At 35.4% G+C, this 21,354-nt stretch overlaps 1 protein-coding gene across 6 annotated transcripts in view; it reads left to right on the top strand.

Annotated features, from left to right (window-relative positions):
• The window catches only part of DIAPH2 (diaphanous related formin 2), a 1,055,757-nt gene that overhangs the window by 75,296 nt on the left and 959,107 nt on the right, over positions 1-21,354 (top strand). For all 6 annotated transcript variants that reach the window (XM_077888176.1, XM_077888175.1, XM_077888173.1 and 3 more), the window contains one exon: positions 13,948-14,052. In XM_077888176.1, coding sequence (XP_077744302.1) covers positions 13,948-14,052 — 105 coding nt within the window. The remainder of the gene's footprint in view (positions 1-13,947; positions 14,053-21,354) is intronic.

The following is a 21,354-nucleotide window of genomic DNA, read 5'->3' as shown; positions in this document are numbered from 1 at the left end:
TCTTTTAATATTATCTTCTTTGGTAATTACAACTAGTACTGTGCTTTTAAGTTCCACTTGTGTACTCACAGTTCTCAAATTTATCTCCAAAGTTAGTCCTCATGTCTGAACTTTAGACTCACATATTAAACTTCAAAATCAACATCTCACCTTGGATGATGGGTAGAATTAAACAAAGGAGCATATTCAAAACTGAACTGCTGATATTCCCCTCCAAACCTGCTCCTCCCACTGTATTCCACTTCTTAGCTGATGGCATATCCATATGTCCAAAATCTTTGGAATGGTCTTTGACTACTTTTTTTTTTTTATCTGCAATTCATTTTGTAACCCATGTATTCTTCCTTCAAAGTAAAGTACTTGGAATAACTGACCATTTCTTCTTACCTTTGTTGGTCCCACACTAGTTGAAATCTCACCTGGGCTCCCATAGTAGTGATAGGACTATAGGACTATTGCAACTCTTAATTGATCTCCATGCTTCACCATGACCCTCTACAGCATATTTTAACACAGAAATATTATCTACTTAAATCCTGAACAATGTCATATCAGTTGGCTTATCAAATCTGTCCCAGGGTTCCCATTTCATTGGTATACAGAAGCTTATAATAGCCTGTAAGGGCCTATATGATATGATTCCCACCTTACTTCTTACTTCTTTGGTATCTTCCTATGCTACTTTTCCCATTTGCTTTCAGACATGTACCTGCCTTTTTTTTTTTTTTTTTAAGATTTTTAAATTTATTTATTCATGACAGACACAGAGAGAGAGAGGGGCAGAGACACAGGGAGAGGGAGAAGCAGGCCCCGTGCAGAGAGCCCAGTCTCCAGGATCACACCCCGGGCTGAAGGTGGAGCTAAACCGCTGGGCCACTGGGGTTGCCCACCTGCCCTTTTCTTTTCTTTCTTTTTTTTTTTTTTAATAATTGTAGCCGTAGGCAAAAATGATTGTTGGTAGTTTCTAAATTTTTCAATTTGTGTAGAGTATTTACAGTGCTTTAAAACTTTTTACAACATTTCTATTTTGTGGTTTGAATATTCTAATGTTAATGAGAATATTACCTCTTTCCTCTTTAAATGTGTTATGTTTTTCTAAAAGATTTGCTTGTGGATTCATAAATGTGATTTATTTTATTTTATTTTATTTTATTTTTTAAATAATAAATTTATTTTTTATTGGTGTTCAATTTGCCAACATACAGAATAACACCCAGTGCTCATCATAAATGTGATTTAAAGAAAGGTACAACTTAAAGCCGCATTTTCTCTATTGGGAGTTTTTCTTTCCATGGGGATTTCAGAATAGGAAATGAGATAAATACGATTTGATTAAAAGTAACCAAAAGATCAATAAATATTTTTTTAAGAATTATATCTCTTCCTTGAGAGAAGTCTATTTGTACATTGAACATTATATATTTTATATGTTATCTTTAATTTGACCATTATTTATAGTGAAGAAGTTATTTTATGAATTATGATAGCTTTCATTTACTATGCACTTATTGGCCAGGCATGTAACTAAATAGTTTATATGTATTATTTCAATTGATCCTTATGAAAAAGCCACAAAGTAGACGACATAGTTGTACTCCATTTTTAGATAAGGAAATTGAAGCTTAGTGTATGAACAAATTAGTTCTGTAACTGGCTAAGCTAATAAGTGGCTGAGCTGGAACTTAAATTTAGGTACATAAAGATGTAGAAAAAATGGCAGTTCTGTAGCATCTTTTTTTTTTTTAAAGTTTATTTATTTATTTGAGAGAGAAAGGGAGAGCACAAGCAGGGGAAATGGCAGAGAGAGAGAGAGAGGGAGAAGCAGACTCCCAGCTGACAGGGGAGTCTGATGTGGGCCTCCATCCCAGTAACCTGGAATCATGACCTGAGCCAAAGACACTTAACTGAGCCACCCAGGTAGCCCACAACCATTTTTTTTTTAATATGTACACTGTGCCAGGTTGCTCTATGCTGGAGGTACAAAGATGAATGCAATACCTCGAGTGCCCCAGTAGAACTCAGAATTTAGTCAGAGAGAGAAGAAAGTGAAAAAAAAAATGGTTTCCATAGTAGCAGGACACCTGTGAAATAGGCTACTGTAGTCACTTAACCCAGTGTAGAGGCTCAGGGAGGAAACAGGGAAGACCTGAATATACTATGAAACCCCATGTCACCTAATGAATTTTCAGTATTTTTTGGAATTAAAGCATTCTCAGAGTTTGAACTATTTACTTTATGAAGATCCAATGCCTTCTGTATGCCAGGTACTGTTCTAAGCTCTTAGGAAAAAGAGCAGAGAAGAAATCAGGGGAATCTCCTTCTGTCAAGAAGCTTATGTTTTGATAGGGTTGATACAGCAGGACCTAATAGGTAATTTTGAAAAAGAAAATGGAAAAGTTTATTTGACAACTCTCCACTGAATATCAAATATGTTGTTAGATCCAGGGGAACATAAAGAAGACAAATTCACTATCCTTGCCTCTAGGATTTTATTTTGTATGTCTGAAAAGGTAAGAACAGTTTGAAAAAAAGTTTTAACCTTATTATTTTTAAATGGCTGAAAAAAAATTAAAGAAGACTGTTTCAGGGCACATGAAAATTATATGAAATTCAGTGTTTATAGAGAAAATATGTTTGAATGCAGCCAAAACCATTTGTTTATGCATCATTTGTGGCTCCTTTTGTGCTACAACTGCATATTTGAATAGTTTTGATAAAGATCCCGTAACCCACAAAGCCTAAAACATTTACTGTCTGGCCCTTTATAGAAAAAGTTTGTCAACCTCTTCACTAGTCTCTAAACTTCTTGATTTACTGTCCTGTTAGAAAAAATATGTATGTTCGAGCAATAACCTCATTATATTTTATTTAAAAATTTTGTACATATTTGTATGTACTATGTGTATTATAAAATGCAGACATAATAAAGAATAGGAAAAACATGAAATGAACAAGGTTTTAAAATGATTTAAAATTTTATTTATTAATAGTATAAAAGCCTTTGCTGTTATGATTAACTGTTTAGTGAGAGCAATGTCAATATGTCATAGGCAGTAATTAGAAGGTGTAGTTCCAAGTTCATTTCATTTGGTTATTTGGTTTAATGCCTGTTATAGTTGAAACATAATCTGACAGAAATATATAGGTCCCAGTGGAACAAGAGCATCATTACAACACTTATTAAATCATATTATTAACTTTTCTCAGTCCAATCTATGAGTCAAGGAAAGGTTTTCTGTGGAACCATTGCTAGTAAATTTCCATCTTTCCTGATGACAATTATAACTAATTTGGAATGTTGCATTTTTACATTTTTAAATAAATGGGTCAAAATGTGCTTTAAAAAATGGGCTTTAACTAATTTAATAAGAGTCTCAGACTCTGCATTTTTGCAAAGAAGGGGAAAGAGGTGAGTCATGCAAGAGTGAAGGAGACTGACAGGGAAGTTGGGTCAGTTTAATGTGATTTTTTAAAAAAGATTTTATTTATTTGAGAGAGTGCCTGCACGTGAGAGAGAACATGAGCGGTGGGGAGGGACAGAAGGAGAGGGACAAGCAGTCTCCCCCCACCACAAGCAGGAAGCCCAATGTGGGGCTCTATCCCAGGATTCCAGGATCATGGCCTGAGCCAAAGGCAGACAACCAACTGAGCCACCTAGGCGCCCCAAAGTGTTTCTTTCTTTAATGAAGTTTATTTGAAAAAAGAGTTTGTTTCTTACTAATCGTTAAATTTACAAGGGATTACTAGTGTTTTTGTGCATGAAAAAGCCTCATGCTAAATTTCAGCAGTTTTTAAATATTTTGTCGAGATAACCAGAAAGATTTGAGAGGTCCACTATTTTTTCATCCTTACTTCCTATCAAATTTCATATTATAAATATTCCACACTATTTGAAATATCTTGCTTTTATTAAAAAGAACTACATTTTTGACTCTGTAGCACTTTGTGTATTTTGGTTTCATTTTCTTTCTTGCAATCGCTTAAGTTTTACATGTAGGGTAACCTTATTCAGGAATCTCACTTAGAAGAAAAAAAAAGGAATCCCACTTAGGTTTTTCATAAAACATCTTTTTAAAATTTTCGTTTTATTTATTTATTTATTTACATCTTTTTTAAGTAAATCATATATATTGGCCATGTTTTTTGTTCCATTAGTGACTCAAAGAAAAGTACTTTTTGTATTTCATTATTGAAACAGTCTAGCAAACTGAGTTGTTAAAAAAAAAAAAAAGCCTGTATTTTCATTCAACTCTGATAAATCTCCCACACTGAGTAATTTTTCTACTTGTTTGAGTAAATTTTAAGCAATGATTTCTATGGGTCTTCTGACAGTATTTGCTGACAAAGGGAATGTGTTTTAGTTTAATGCTGTGTTGTTTTGTGTATATTTCAGAAGCTTCTAATGAGAGTTTCTCCAGTGTCACCAGACCTTTTTCTTTTGCTGTTAGTGAAAGAAAAAGTTTAAAAGAAGCTTCTAAACATGTCATTAAGTTTATAAAATTTCACTGAAGTGCTGGATTGAGTATCATGTGATTTTAATTATTGCTGAGAAATTTGAAAAAGCTGTCTTCATGTTCTGAATGCTTGGCTTTTAAATGGTCTGCTAATTTGAGGTGGCCGTGTACTATCATTAGCTAATATTTTAAGGTACAATATGCACATAAACTGGGAGTCATCACTGATAATGATATACATCCATATTAATGGATGTATTAACAATTTTAATCTTGTGAGATCAGCTTATTTACTTTAGATTATTTTTTATCATATGATGGATGAAAGGCTCAGACTTGGGAGTAGGATATATAATAGTCTAGTATTTTCCCTTGAGCTTACATTTTTGCTATTATCCTATTATCCTCAGTCTTTGATCTTTGTAGGAATCTTTGAATACCACTTTTCCATTTTTGTTATTTTTGATGGTTGATTTAGTTAAAACTAGAGAAAACAACCCGTAAATCCATTTAGCCACATACATGTAAGCTGCAGTATGTTGCAGTACACTGACAGTGAACAGATATGCATTGTGAACACCTCACTCTGCTTAAGATACCTCATTTATCTTAAGGGCCTCTGGATCCAGTGATGATTCCATTGTTATGTTAAATATTAGATCTTATTTTCTTGTATTTTTAAATAAAAATACATATTTCTCAAATTACAGCGGATCCTTTATGTAGTCTCTGGACTCTGGAAACTACTGTTTCAGAATTAAGGATTATGGGAAAGTAAAAGCAATATTTGGTGTTTTTTAAATATCCAACATATGTTCTGAATTTACCCTCCTGATGGTAAAGAGGCATATTTTGGTATTAAAAGTTACATCCCTCCAATAAGACCTGAAAACAGAAATAAATAAGAATTTTTGTGCCATACTCAGTGATATTCATTTAATATCATGCTTTTTTTTCTTGCTTTTGGCTTTATACTTTTGGTAGAGATAATGTATTTAGATAACTTTTTTCCTTTAACTTTGTTTTCAGTCTGAGCTTTTATATGTTTTATGACTGCAGTCTGTATAGGTAAAGTTAACTTGATCTTTTGAAAACATGAGGTAGTTACTTAATTCCAGGTAGAATTGGCCAACTATTTAGTTATGTAGCAAATTCTTGATAACTTTATTGGAGTTTTACAAATGTTTTTTTTCTTTCCAGTTCACAGTAGCTAGAGGAATTATGGAAGTATCTTTAGAAAAAATTAATTAAACAAATATTGTAAAATAAAACTGTAATAATTATTCATGCTAGGCATATTTTTAGATATAGGGTAACATTGGTTCATTCCATTCGGGGTACAGTTCTGTTCGACATAGAAGTTAAAGAATACTTGAATAATTACTACTGACAAGCAGAAGGAAGAAGGCAAGCATTTGATGGTGAAGTCAAGTTCACATTTTAAAAGAGCAACTGGAAAATCCAGCCTTAAACTGGGATCAAGATATGTTGCAGAAACAGAAACAGTTTACAGAAAATAAATAGAAATTGGGACGCCTGGGTGGCTCAATGTTTGAGCATCTGCCTTTGGCTCAGGGTATGATCCTGGGATCCAGGATCAAGTCCCACATCAGGCTCCCTGCCAGGAGCCTGCTTCTCCTTCTGCCTATGTCTCTACTTCTCTCTTTGTGTCTCTCATGAATAAATAAAATAAAAATCTTAAAAAAATACATAGAAATTTATAACAAATTTATAGAAAGAAGGAAAAAATATTCTCGATCATAGGCAAGTAGAGATAAAAATAATAGGTTGACACTTCTCATAATGCAAAATAGAAAAAATAGTGGAAAATAAAAAATGATGTTGGAAGATAAGGAGAAAGTTTTCAAAATTATATTATTACCCATTAAAAAATTTATGAAGGGAGAGAATGAGAGGGGATGGGATAAGGAGAACAAGAGAGTGAAAATGAATGAATGAATGAATATGAAAATGAATAGACAGGTGGTTCAACTTTTAACCCATTTAACTATTTTCATATGGCTCCTCAGTAATAACTTTAAGATTATGAAAGTTCTTTGCTGAAGAAGTCAATTTATCTGTAATACTAACATTGCATCATGCTTGAAGGAAAATAAATGGTTTTGTGTTTACAAATATAGCTTTAATTTAATGCAATCCCTATCAAAATACCATGGACTTTCTTCAGAGAGTTGGAACAAATCATCCTAATATTTATGTGGAATCAGAAAAGACCCCGAATAGCCAGGGGAATTTTACAAAAGAAAACCATAGCTGGGGGCATCACAATGCCAGATTTCAGGTTGTACTACAAAGCTGTGGTCCTCAAGACAGTGTGGTACTGGCACAAAAACAGACACATAGATCAATGGAACAGAATAGAGAATCCAGAAGTGGACCCTCAACTTTATGGTCAACTAATATTCGACCAAGGAGGAAAGACTATCCACTGGAAAAAAAAAAAAAAAAAAAAAAACAGTCTCTTCAATAAATGGTGCTGGGAAAATTGGACATCCACATGCAGAAGAATGAAACTAGACCACTCCCTTGCACCATACACAAAGATAAACTCAAAATGGATGAAAGATCTAAATGTGAGACAAGATTCCATCAAAATCCTTGAGGAGAATACAGGCAACACCCTTTTTGAACTTGGCCATAGCAACTTCTTGCAAGATATATCCACGAAGGCAAAAGAAACAAAAGCAAAAATGAACTCTTGGGACTTCATCAAGATAAGAAGCTTTTGCACAGCAAAGGATACAGTCAACAAAACTAAAAGACAACCTACAGAATGGGAGAAGATATTTGCAAATGATGTATCAGATAAAGGGCTAGTTTCCAAGATCTATAAAGAACTTGTTGAACTCAACAGCAAAGAAACAAACAATCCAGTCATGAAATGGGCAAAAGACATGAACAGAAATCTCACAGAGGAAGACACAGACATGGCCAACAAGCACCTGAGAAAATGCTCTGCATCACTTGCCATCAGGGAAATCCAAATCAAAACCACAATGAGATCCCACCTCACACCAGTGAGAATGGGGGAAATTAACAAGGCAGGAAACCACAAATGTTGGAGAGTATGTGGACAAAGGGGAACCCTCTTGTACTGTTGGTGGGAATGTGAACTGGTGCAGCCACTCTGGAAAACTGTGGAGGTTCCTCAAAGAGTTAAAAAGTAGATCTGCCCTACGACCCAGCAATTGCACTGCTGGAGATTTACCCCAAAGATACAGGTGCAGTGAGATGCCGGGACACCTGCACCCCAATGTTTATAGCAGCAATGTCCACAATAGCCAAACTGTGGAAGGAGCCTCTGTCCATCGAAAGATGAATGGATAAAGAAGATGTGGTTTATGTATACAATGGAATATTACTCAACCATTAGAAATGACAAATACCCACCATTTGCTTCGACGTAGATGGAACTGGAGGGTATTAAGCTGAGTGAAATAAGTCAATTGGAGATGGACAAAAATTATATGGTCTCATTCATTTGGGGAATATAAAAAATAGTGAAAGGGAATAAAGGGGAAAGGAGAAAAAATAAGTGGGAAATATCAGAAAGGGAGACAGAACATGGAAGACTCCTAACTCTGGGAAACAAACTAGGGGTAGTGGAAGGGGAGGTGGGCGGGGGGTGGGGGTGCCGGGGTGGCGGGCCCTGAGGTGGGCACTTGATGGGAGGAGCACTGGGTGTTATTCTGTATGTTGACAAATTGAACCAATAAAAAATAAATTTATTAAAAAAAAACAAAAAATACAAATACAGCTTTAAAATATAGGTGGTCAAATATTTAGACTTTAAGCAACATTTTTTGTAGCTACAAAGTACTATATTTTTCTCATGTATTGTGGAAGTACTAACTAAATGTTCTAATGTAAACTTGCTTTTGTGTTTTGAGTACTTTAAGAACTAGTGAGTTTAGAAGAGTTTCTTGTTCAGTTATATTGTTTAGAATTAATATTGCATAATGAGTATTGCTGTATTTAGTTTAATGATTGTATTATAAAGTTGGAGTTAATGATTTTAAATATTAGCTGCCTAATTAGGAGTATGCATCTTATTTCTCTAAGAATAAAATGAGTCATTGTGGTCTCTTCTGTTCCTATGAATGATACCTATTCCTAATCAAACTTTGTAACCAAAATATAAGTATAAAAAATGTCAGTTGCTGTAAATCAAATTAAAATATTTAGAGAAAAGTTCCTAAATACCACATTGGTTTAACACATATTTATTAAGTGTTTAGTCATTCCAGGAACGACTTTGGCTTCACTTTGTACTTTCAAATTAGCTTGGAATTTAGGGGAGTTGGATTTATCAGATAGTTTCAGTTTAAGTGCTATAATATAGGTTTTAATATTGAAGAATAGAATGTAGATAGTCATTTCTAAATTAGGTATTTCAGGGATAAATTTGAAGATAAATTGGAAGGATTCATAGTTAACCAGATAAGGATTTAGGTGGGGTGGGTGGGATGAGATGGGATAAGGGTTAGGAATGGGGAGAGGGTGGTGAAAATGAGAGCATTCTAGGCAGAGAGAACATCATCATGAATGAAGTAATGGAAATGTGTAATATCATAGTGTATGTAGGAAAACTACAAACAACCTTGCGTTATTAAAGCAGTCTTTGAAAGCTAGTTAATATAAACCAGGCTTAGTGTGCATGAGCATACTTAAACCTAACAACATTATTTTAAGCCTATAGTCTCATACCCTCCTTATTTTGCCTACTTCCATGATTGTACTCTGATGGTATGATCTTAGCAGTATATGCCATTAAAAATTAAACGGAGGCACATTATAATGTAGAAATATCACTTGAGGAAGAGTCAACTGTCTACCTAGAGACTGCCAGATGTGGCAATTCCACACTCTTATGCTTGGTTGTGAGGTGTACAGATACAGACACTCAATCTTGTTGGCATTCCAGAGTTGATTCTACTTGGGAGATGCAGATTTATGCTAACCACATTTGTCAAAGACTATAATTTAACCAGAAACCTAGCCTAGCATATGCAAGCAGTGCTTAGGGGTTTTGATGGAAACACTGTGAGTCAGCAGAATGATGTGCTGGACAATAAGATCATAAAATCAGACGCTGAATTAATAGAGGTAAGGTATTTCAAGATGTGGGACGTGGTAGTCCTTTCCTTCCTTGCATTGATCAAACCACAGAGTATTTGAGAAAAATAATTACGAACACTAAGCCATGTCAAATTAAAATAATTGAAGCAGACAGGTACACTTTAGCCTGAAGGAGAGAATGATGCCTTTAAATAACATTTACATGGTTTTTTAGTTTGTTAACCTTTGCCTAGTCTGACTTGCATCTTCTTAGGTCACACTCTTATCTCACTAGTCACTTGAATTACTTTAGTAGCCCAAATTATTGAATGAAAGAGAAGCTGTTCTGGCTAGTTATATATAACTGACTATTATTTAGAGATACTAGGTAGCTCTTGGGTCAGGAGGGTTATAGAAACAGGCTTCAGATAATACAGGAATAACTTTCAGAACCACACAACTGAAATTTGGTCCAGTGAAGGGCTATTGCCATCCCAGAACCACTTGGTCAAACTGTTGTGATAAAAAACACACAGCTGCAGCCATCAATTCCATAACCATATCTCCTGTATTGCCATCCATGCCAGCAAAATGGATTGCTTACTTGTGGCCTGCTTCCTTATATAGTTCATTTTTGAATCTACAAAACCTGTAAATGCATTTCATTGGTGGAAACTAAGCCATATCTCTGTACTCTAGTCATAAGGGAGTCTGGCAAAAGTAGTTTTTATGGATTCTTCTTTGGTTTGGTGGGACTGACACTGAGAGGATGTATTAAAATGTAGAGAGTGTGTTTAAATGATACTGAGAAGCCAAATATGACAGAAGACACTATGGTTTCCTAGCTATTCTTATAGACTTCACTAAAATTTTTCTCATTCTTTAAGACCCAAATCCTGGTAAAAACTTCTCTGATCTTTCCATCTATCATCTGTGTTCCCAAAGCATCACATACATGCCTCTATTATTATTATTATTATTTTTAACGATTTTATTTATTTATTCATAGAGACATTCAGAGAGAGAGAATGGCAGAGAGGCAGAGACACAGGCAGAGGGAGAAGCAGGCTCCATGCAGGGAGCCCGACATGGACTCGATCCCTGGTCTCCAGGATCACACCCCAGGCTGCAGGTGGCGCTAAACCGCTGCACCACGGGGGCTGCCCTACATGCCTCTATTATAATTGCATATATGTTTTCCCTACTAGATCATGAATTATTTATTTTTATTTATTTAACAAAGATAGCGTTGACTATGTATCAGGCATTGTTCTAAGTGCTGCATAAAGAATTCATTTAGTTTGTGGCTACAAGCTTTCTTTCAACTTGCACTCCCATAGCCAGCTTAGCATACAGAGTCCTTGGTGCATGGCACATTTCCAGTCAGTAAGTGATTCAATATTTAGAAAGTAGAGAAGAAATAAATAATGACCCAGTCCTGCAACTTTGACTATTCTATTTTGTTGCGCATTAAGTCTTCTAAAGAAAAATTTGGCTAAAATTATACTTCCCTAATATGAGATGGGCTGACTGTGAGGTAGTAGGTTTTCTGTTAGTTGAAATCAAATCAGGGCATAGGTGAGCATCTGTGGGCTACATTAAAAATGCTATCCAGCCTTGTTTCTCTGCTTCTGCTTTGACTCAACAATGCTAGATCTAGCCTATCTATGAGTGAGGGAGAGGAAAAAAAATGTCTTCTGTCTTCAAGTCAGAAGGCCAATATACAAATGAGAATTAAGGATATATGATAGGAAAGATAGGGGTAGAGACAGTGAAAGAGGTGATTAGTAAGGAGGATCCTGTTATATATAAATAAAATGTATAGGTGTTGACTGTGAACACATCATAGGAGTCACTGCAATGTATGCAAGAATAGATCAAGAGATTCTTGCTGTCACTGAAGTTAGTATTCTATAGTAGATGCAGCTTTATTTCTTTTCATGGATCCTTTTCTCCCCCTCACATTCTTACATATGAGTCTTTAATGTTGATTTTATTTTTGCTCATTACTTTCCTTTATTAAAAAAATAGTAATGGCCAGAATTATTAAGAGAATAAAAAGAAAAAATACTGATTTAAAAAAAAATTGAAATATAAATCACATACTGTAAAATTCACCGTCTTAAACATTTCAGTGTGTTTTTTAGTATATTCTAAGAGTTATGAAGCTATCACAACAGTCAATTTTAGAACATTTTTATCACTCCAAAAAAACACCATACCCATCAGCAGTCATACCCCAATTCTCCTATTCCCCGTCCCCTGCCTGTGGCAACCACTAATTTATTTTCTTTCTGTATAGATTTGCCAATTCTGGGCATTTAGTGTAATCATACAATGTGTGGTCTTTTGTGACTGGCTTCTTTCACTTAGCATATGTGATTTCAAGTTTCATTCATGCTATAGCATTTATCAGTACTTGGTTATTCTTTATGACTGAATATTGCATTGTCTGGACATACCACATTTGTTTATCCATTCATCACTTGAGGGACATTTGGATTGTTCCCACTCTTTGATGCTTCTGCTGTGAACATTCATGTGCAAATTTTTGTGTGGACATATTTCTTTCTTTCTTTTTTTTTTTTTGTATAAGCTGGGCCATGTGGTAAGTTTATGTGTATCTTTTTGAGGAACTGCTAGACTATTTTTGAAATGGGCTATATCATTTCACATTCTTACCAGCAGTGTGTGAGGGGCCCAGTTTCTCCATATCCTTACCAATGTTTCCTATTATCATCTTTTTGTATCTTAGCTATCCTAGTGCAAGTGAGGTGATGTCTCATTTTGATTGTACTTCTATAATGAATATTGATACTGAACATCATGTGCTTACTAGCCATTTGTATATCTTCTTTAGAGAAATGTCTGTTCAGATCCTTTGCCCATTTGTTGTTGGGTTCTCTTTTTATTGTTGATTTGTGAGAGTTCTTTATATATTATGGATGTAAGTCCCTTATCAGATAAATGATTTGGAAACATTTTCACCCATTCTGCCTGTTGTTTTTTCATTTGATGTTGCTTTTTTAAAGATTTATTTATATACATAGAGAGAATGTGAGTTGGGGGCGAGACAAAGGGAGAGAGAGAATCTCAAACAGACTCTGCTAAGCACAGAGCCTGATGCAGGACTCCATTTTAGGACCCTGAGATCATGACCTGAGCTGAAATCAAGATTTGGATGCTCAACCAACAAGGCCATCCAAGTTCTCCTGATGCTGCTTTTTGAATCATAGACATTTCCACCTTGGTTTTGTGATCCTTTATTAATGTCTTAATATGTTGTAAGGGTTTTTTAAATAAGATTTTATTTATTCATGAGAGACACACAAAGAGAGGGAGAGGAAGAGACACAGGCAGAGGGAGAAACAGGCTCCATGCAGGGAGCCTGATGGGGACTCGATCCCGGGACTCCAGGATGACACCCTGGGCTGAAGGCAGGCGCTAAACTGCAAATAATCCTCCCTGGTTATTTGCCATTCATCCCGTGTTGTAAGGGTTAGTATAATTTCAAAGTGAAGAAAAATAATTTGTCCAGTGACAATGTTATATGTGTGGGTATCATGTAATAAAGGAAGATTCCCAGTCAATTTTTTTTTTAATTTTTATTTATTTATGATAGGCACACAGTGAGAGAGAGAGAGAGAGGCCGAGACACAGGCAGAGGGAGAAGCAGGCTCCATGTACCAGAAGCCTGATGTGGGATAGATCCCCAGTCTCCAGGATCATGCCCTGGGCCAAAGGCAGGCACTAAACCGCTGCACCACCCAGGGATCCCTTTTTTTTTTTTTTTTTAATTTTTAGATTCCCAGTCAAATTGAAGCTTATTGAATCTCAAACCATTTCTTGTAACTTAATATTTTTTCCTTTATTGAGTAATTTTTGTCATCCAAACACAGCTGATTATATTTTTGATTTTCTTTTTTTGCTTTCATAATCCAGCAACTTCTCAAGAACTTTTCTTCAGTGACATATTGTAGATAGATATTTCCTATTACTTTAAAAGTCATATTTGTTCTTCTAGATAATAGTGATCTTAAGGGAGAATATGCCAAATGGTAAATTGTTTATTTTTGCTATCAGGATAAATTAATATCTGTGCTAAGGTTATCTGATGTATGCTACAAAATAGCTGCCAGTTTATTCTGTGGAATAGTTTAAAAACATTTTTTCATTCTGCTCATTGGTTGACTAGGTAGAGATATAAACCATTAATATATGGTAAAATTTATACAATGTTATGGTAAAAACTGAAATAAGAAATAATAGTGAAGTATCCACCAAAATGAGGTGGTAGTTGTTGGTAGTTACAGCAGGACTTATGATTTTAAAAGAGAATATTAGTATTTATTAATCACTTTTGAAATTCAAGCAGCAATTTTTAAACACTTATCATAGATGTTCTTTCTAATAGGAGGACATGAACCTTAATGAAGAACGAAAAGCTCCTTTACGAAACAAAGATTTTACCACCAAGCGTGAGATGGTTGTCCAGTATATTTCTGCTACTGCCAAATCTGTAAGTAGTGACACTTCCCCAGCACTACCATAATGAGTTTAGCATTATCTGCTCAAAATTAAATAAACCTCAGCTCTTCAAGTTCTTGTCTCACTGTACTTCTATAGATTATTAAGAAAAAAACACTTATGTGTATTTTTACACATTTGGTATATATTTAAAAACTGCTTACAATTAGACTTATTAAACAATACAGACTTAGGATAGAAGGCTCTGAGTTAATCCAATGAGTTTTGGAGCAGTAGTTTTTTGTACATCCTAAAAATTGACAGAAATTTGCAGTAATTCCACCACATATACTGTTTGTTTTATGAAAATTTTGAATTTTGAAGGAGAAGCCACAAACATAGGCTAGTCACAAGTTTTAACTAAGTTTACATTTAAGATATATGTTTGGTTTCTTCTTGCATGAAATTTTTAGTTTAATTTAATTTTAATTTTTAATTTTAATTAAAAAATTTTAAATTTAATATTTTTAATATGCTGTTTTAGTTTTTTATTATTTTATGTGGTGCTAACTATATAAACTACCTCATAATGGTTATTGTACAGCTTAACTTAGTATAATTAATATAATATAATTTAATATAATAAGGTGCTTAATAGGAATGAGCTTTAATGAAATCTGTATGAGTTTCAAAAGACTTGTGTTCAGCAGGAGAAACTTTAGTGTTTTAATGGGATATATGGCTTTGTTTACTTCTTAAGCTGCTTCCAAAAATAGACATCAGGTTTGATTTCTTTTTGTAAGAAAAAAATGTATTTTTGAAATGGTGAAATGTATCTTTTACATTTCTGTAAGGAAAAAGCTTTATACAGCTAGAGTTCATAGAATCACTGTATATGTGTATATATGTTGTATGTATATAGACACATATATACATGTAACATTTTATATATCTGTGTACATATACATATACAAACACAGATTTTGATTGTGTGGTATGTATATTATATGTGTATATAAATAATATAACACATTTATTTACATGTAAAAATATTTTTTAATATTATTTTAGTTTTATACTTTTAAAGATTTTTTAAATTTATCATGAGAGACACAGAAAGAGAGGCAGAGACATAGGCAGAGGGAGAAGCAGGCTCCCCTTAAGGAGGCCAATGTGGGACTCAATCCCAGGACCCTGGGATCATGCCCTGAGCTGACGGCAGATGCTCAACCACTGAACCATCCAGGCATCCCAAAAATACATATTTTAAATTACAAACTTGGCCAGTAAAGAAAATAATTGCTTGGAAAATTATTCCATTGGAAAAAATATTCTAAAATTATTTGGCTATCCTGTTACTACTACTTCAGTACAGTAATTGAAATGGCAATTATTAATGCATGTTACCCTAAATTCTACAATTGTATTGATTTCATATTGTTGTTTAAGCAAGCTGAATCTGAATGCTGAATTATTTAAACATAACACAGTCCAGCTCAGCCAGAGCAGGGCAACAGCATTTTTACTTTGCTCCTCATATCCAAGGTCAGAAATATGTTCCAAATCATGTGAAATTTACCACGAGTGCTGTTTTCAATAGATTTTGGTGAAGCAAAGGGTCTTACTTTGAAATTGTGATAAATCTCTTTTTATTTTACACTCAAGTTATTGTTCACAGTAAAATGTGTTAGGAAATGCAGGGTGTACATTAGTGTTATTTTTCAAATACCTAAAAGCAAATACACTAGTAAATTTATATAACTAAATCTGAATGCAAAGTACAGATAATAATATATGAATAATCATGTGGTATTTTTAATGGTAACATTTTGTTAGTGTTTCTGGCTCATTTGTCGTTTTTGATTACATAAGAGGGATTAAATATGATGAAAATTTTACAAAGCTCTTATTCTTTAACATTTTGATTTTTACTCTATGTAGAACTTGTTTTTATTTGTTCTCATATTGTTTCCTCTTCAGCTGACCAAAGACATGTAAACTTTAGGTTATGGACTCATTTTGCACATTCAAATGCTGAAATTGGGATAAATATTGGATGAGCTCTTTGAATTGCTTTATTCGAAAGATGGAAATAGAATGTTTCTCATAAGACTTGAAAATTCTGTTTCAGGCATTAGCCTCAAAATCAGTACTTACTATTTAGTATATGACCCTTATTTGTTTCATTCAGCATACATATGAGCACCTGACATGCATATAGCACTTTTATTAGAGACTCAAATTTATACATTTTATTTGCTATTATTTTTTCATGTACCAAATGTTATGATAAAAGAAAGCCTCTTGATAAACATGTTTTAAAGCTTTCATATCTTGGAGAGACGTTAAATCGTATTATGATTTTTGTTGTTAAAACTAAGAAAATTTCTTATGTACTTTCCTTTTGAAGGTGAGAGTGATGCCATTCAGTGACAGTCCTCTTACCTTTGACATTTTCATGATCATGACAATAATATTTGCATAAACTATAGCTCAATATGTGGCTGTTTACATATTTGTGTTTTTTTTTTGTATAATTTTTTATTGGAGTTCGATTTGGCAACGTATAGCATAACACCCAGTGCTCAACTCATCAAGTGCCCCCATCAGTACCTGTCACCCAGTCACCCAAACCCCCGCCCAACTCCCTTTCCACCACTCCTTGTTCGTTTCCATGAGTTAGGAGTCTTTTTTTTTTTTTTCTTTTCTTTATTTATTTATGATAGTCACAGAGAGAGAGAGAGAGAGAGAGAGAGAGAGGCAGAGACACAGGCAGAGGGAGAAGCAGGCTCCATGCACCGGGAGCCCGACGTGGGATTCGATCCTGGGTCTCCAGGATCACGCCCTGGGCCAAAGGCAGGCGCCAAATCGCTGCACCACCCAGGGATCCCAGTTAGGAGTCTTTCATGTTCTCTCACCCTCACTGATATTTTCCAATCAATTTCTCTCCTTTCCCCTTTATTCCCTTTCACTATTTTTTATATACCCCAAATGAATGAGACCATATAATGTTTGTTCTTCTCCAATTGACTTACTTCACTCAGCATAATACCCTCCAGTTCCATCCACGTTGAAGCAAATGGTGGGTATTTGTCATTTCTAATGGTTGAGTAATATCCCATTGTATATATAGAGCACATCTTCTTTATCCATTCATCTTTCAATGGACACCGAGGCTCCTTCCACAGTTTGGCTATTGTGGACATTGCTGCTATAAACATCAGGGTGCAGGTGTCCTGCCATTTCACTGCATCTGCATCTTTGGGGGAAATCCCCAGCAGTGCAATTGTTGGGATGTAGAGCAGTTCTATTTTTAACTCTTGAGGAACCTCCACACAGTTTTCCAGAGTCGCTGTACCAGGTCACATTCCCACCAACAGTGCAAGAGGGTTCCTTTTCTCCATATCCTTCCCAGCATTTGTTGTTTCCTGTCTTGTTAATTTTCACAATTCTTACTCATGTGAGGTGGTATCTCATTCTGGTTTTGATTTGTATTTCCTTTTTTTTCTCTTTTTTTTTTTTATTGGAGTTCAATTTGCCAACATATAGCATAACACCCAGTGCTCATCCCATCAAGTGCCCCCCTCAGTGCCCGTCACCCAGTCACCCCCATCCCATACCCACCTCCCTTTCCATCACCCCTTGTTCGTTTCCCAGAGTTAGGAATCTCTCATGTTCTGTCTCCCTTTCTGATATTTCCCACTCATTTTTTCTCCGTTCCCCTTAATTCCCTTTTACTATTTTTTTATATTCCCCAAATGACTGAGACCATATGTTTCTCCTTCTCTGATTGACTTATGTCACTCAGCATAATACCCTCCAGTTTCATTAACGTCAAAGCAAATGGTGGGTATTTGTTGTTTCTAATCGCTGAGTAATATTCCATTGTATTCATAGACCACATCTTCTTTATCCACTCATCTTTCGATGGACACCGAGGCTCCTTCCACAGTTTGGCTATTGTGGACATTGCTGCTATCGGGGTGCAGGTGTCCTGCCATTTCACTATATCTGTATCTTTCGGGTAAATCCCCAGCAGTGTAATTGCTGGGTCGTAGGGCATATCTATTTTTAACTCTTTGAGGAACCTCCACACAGTTTTCCAGAGTGGTTGTACCAGGTCACATTCCCACCAACAGTGCAAGAGGATTCCCCTTTCTCCACATCCTTCCTAGCATTTGTTGTTTCCTGTCTTGTTAATTTTCAAAATTTTTATTCGTGTGAGGTGGTATCTCATTGTGGTTTTGATTTGTATTTCCCTGATGGCAAGTGATGCAGAGCATTGTCTCATGGGCGTGTTGGCCATGTCTATGTCTTCCTCTGTGAAATTTCTGTTCATGTCTTTTACTCGTTTCATGATTGGATTGTTTGTTTCTTTGCTGTTGAGTTTAATAAGTTTTTTATAGATCTTGGATACTAGCCCTTTTTCTGGTAGGTCATTTGCAAATATCTTCTCCCATTCTGTAGGTTGTCTTTTAGTTTTGTTCACTGTTTCTTTTGCTGTGCAGAAGCTTCATATCTTGATGAAGTCCCATAGTTCATTTTTGCTTTTGTTTCCCTTGCCTTCATATGTATCTTGCAAGAAGGTACCGTGGCCAAGTTCAAAAAGGGTGTTGCTTGTGTTCTCCTCGAGGATTCTGATGGATTCTTGTCTCACATTTAGATATTTTATTCATTTTGAGTTTCTCTTTGCGTATGGTGTAAGAGAATGGTCTAGTTTCATTCTTTTGCACGTGGCTGTCCAATTTTCCCAGCACCGTTTATTGAAGATAGTGTCCTTTTTCCAGTGGATAGTCTTTCCTGCTTTGTCGAATATTAGTTGATCAGAGATTTGAGGGCCCATTCCCGGTTCTCTATTCTGTTTCATTGATCTATATGTCTGCTTTTGTGCCAGTACCACACTGTCTTGATGACCACAGCTTTGTACTAAAACCTGATATCCAGCATGGTGATGCCGCCGGTTCTGATTTTCTTTTTCAGTATTCCCCGGGCTATTTCGGTTCTTTTCTGATTCCACGGAAATCTTAAGATGATTTTTTCCAACTTTCTGAAGAAAGTTCATGATATTTTGTTAGGGATTGCATTGAATGTGTAAATTGCCCTGGGTAGCATAGACATTTTCACAGTATTAATTCTTCCAATCCATGAGCATGGAATATTTTTCCATTTGTGTCTACTTTAGTTTCTTTCAGAAGTGTTCTGTAGTTTTTAGGGTATAGATACTTTACCTTTTTGGTTAGGTTTATTCCTTGGTATCTTATGTTTTTGGGTGCAATTGTAAATGGGATTGACTCCTTAATTGCTCTTTCTTCAGTTTCATTGTTAGTGTATAGAAATGCCACTGATTTCTGGGCATTGATTTTGATTCCTGGCACACTGCCGGATTGTTATATGTGTTCTAACAATCATGTGGTGGAGTCTTTTGGGTTTTCTATGTACAGTATTATGTCATCTGCAAAGAGAGAGAGTTTGACTTCTTCGTTGCCATTTTGAATGCCTTTAATGTCTTTCTGTTGTCTGATTGCTAAGGCTAGGACTTCTAGTACTACCTTGAATAGCAATGGTGAGAGTGGACATCCCTGTCTTGTTCCTGATCTTAGGGGAAAGGCTCCCAGTGTTTCCCCATTGAGAATGATATTTGCTGTGGGCTTTTCATAGATGGCTTTGAAGATGCTGAGGAATGTTCCCTGTATCCCTATACTCTGAAGAGTTTTGATCAGGAATGGGTGCTGTATTTTATTGAATGCTGTCTCTGCATCTATTGAGAGGATCATATGGTTTTTGTTTTTTCTCTTGTTGATATAAACTATCACGTTGATTGTTTTACGAGTGTTGAACCAGCCTTGCATCCCAGGGATAAATCCTTTTTCTTTTTTTTTTTTTTAATTTTTATTTATTTATGATAGTCACACAGAGAGAGAGAGAGAGAGGCAGAGACACAGGCAGAGGGAGAAGCAGGCTCCATGCACCGGGAGCGCGACGTGGGATTCGATCCAGGGTCTCCTGGATCGCGCCCTGGGCCAAAGGCAGGCGCCATATCGCTTCGCCACCCAGGGATCCCTGGGGATAAATTCTACTTGGTCTGGTGAATAATTTTCTTAATGTACTGTTGGATCCTATTGGCTAGTATCTTGTTGAGAATTTTTGCATCTGTGTTCATCAGGGATATTGGTCTATAATTCTTTTTGGCGGAGTCTTTGTCTGTTTTGGGAATTAAGGTGATACTGGCCTCATAAAAGGAGTTTGGAATTATTCCCTCCCTTTATATCTTTTGGAACAGCATGGATAGAATAGGTATAGTTTCTTTAAATATTTCATAGAATTCCCCTGGGAAACCATCTAGACCTGGACCTTTGTGTCTTAGATGGTTTTTGATGACTGCTTCAATTTCCTCCCTGGTTATTTGCCAGTTCAGGTTTTCTATTCCTTCCTGTTCCAGTTTTGGTAGTTTGTGGTTTTCCAGAAATGCATCCATTTCCTCTAGGTATCCTAAGTTATTGGTGTATAGCTGCTCAAAATAAGTTTTTAAAATTGTTTGTATTTCCTTGGTATGATTGTGATGTCTCCCTTTTCATTCGTGATTTTATTAATTTGAGTCTTTTCTCTCTCTCTCTCTCTTTTTTTTAATAAGGGTGGCTAATGGTTTATCTATCTTATTAACTCTTTGAAACAACCAACTCGTTTTGTTGATGTGTTCTACAGTTCTTCTGGTCTCTATTTATTTGAGTTCTGCATGAATCTTTATTAAATCTCTTCTTCTGCTTGGTGTAGGTTTTAGTTGCTGTTTTTTCTCAAGTTCCTTTATGTGTGAGGGTAGCTTGTGTATTTGAGTTTTTTCCATTTTTTTGAAGGAGGTTTGTATTATGATGTTTTTCCCTCTTAGGACTGATTTTGCCGTATTCCAAAGATTTTGAAGGGTTATATCTTCATTCTCATTAGTTTCCATGAATCTTTTTATTTCTTATCTAAATATCTGGTTGACTCTTTCATCTTTTAGCAGGATGCTCTTTAAGTTCCGGGTGTTTAAGCTTCTTCCAAATTTCTTCTTGTGATTGTGTTCAAGTTTCAAAGTTTCGTGGTCTGTAAATATACAGGGGACAATCCCAATCTTTTGGTATCAGTTAATAACTTATTTCTGACCCAGTCTGTGGTCTATTCTGGAGAAAGTTCCATGTGCAGTTGAGAAGAATGTGTATTCAGTTGCGTTTGGATATAAAGTTCTGTAAATATCTGGGAAATCCATCTGGTTCAGTGTATCATTTAAAGTTCCTGTTTCTTTGGAGATGTTGTGCTTAGAAGATTTGTTGATTATAGAAAGTGCTGTGTTCAAGTCACCAAGTATAATGTATTATTA

The sequence above is a fragment of the Canis aureus genome, chromosome X, assembly GCF_053574225.1.
Source record: "Canis aureus isolate CA01 chromosome X, VMU_Caureus_v.1.0, whole genome shotgun sequence".
Lineage (NCBI taxonomy): Eukaryota > Metazoa > Chordata > Mammalia > Carnivora > Canidae > Canis > Canis aureus.
This window is presented reverse-complemented; position numbering and strand designations above follow the sequence as displayed.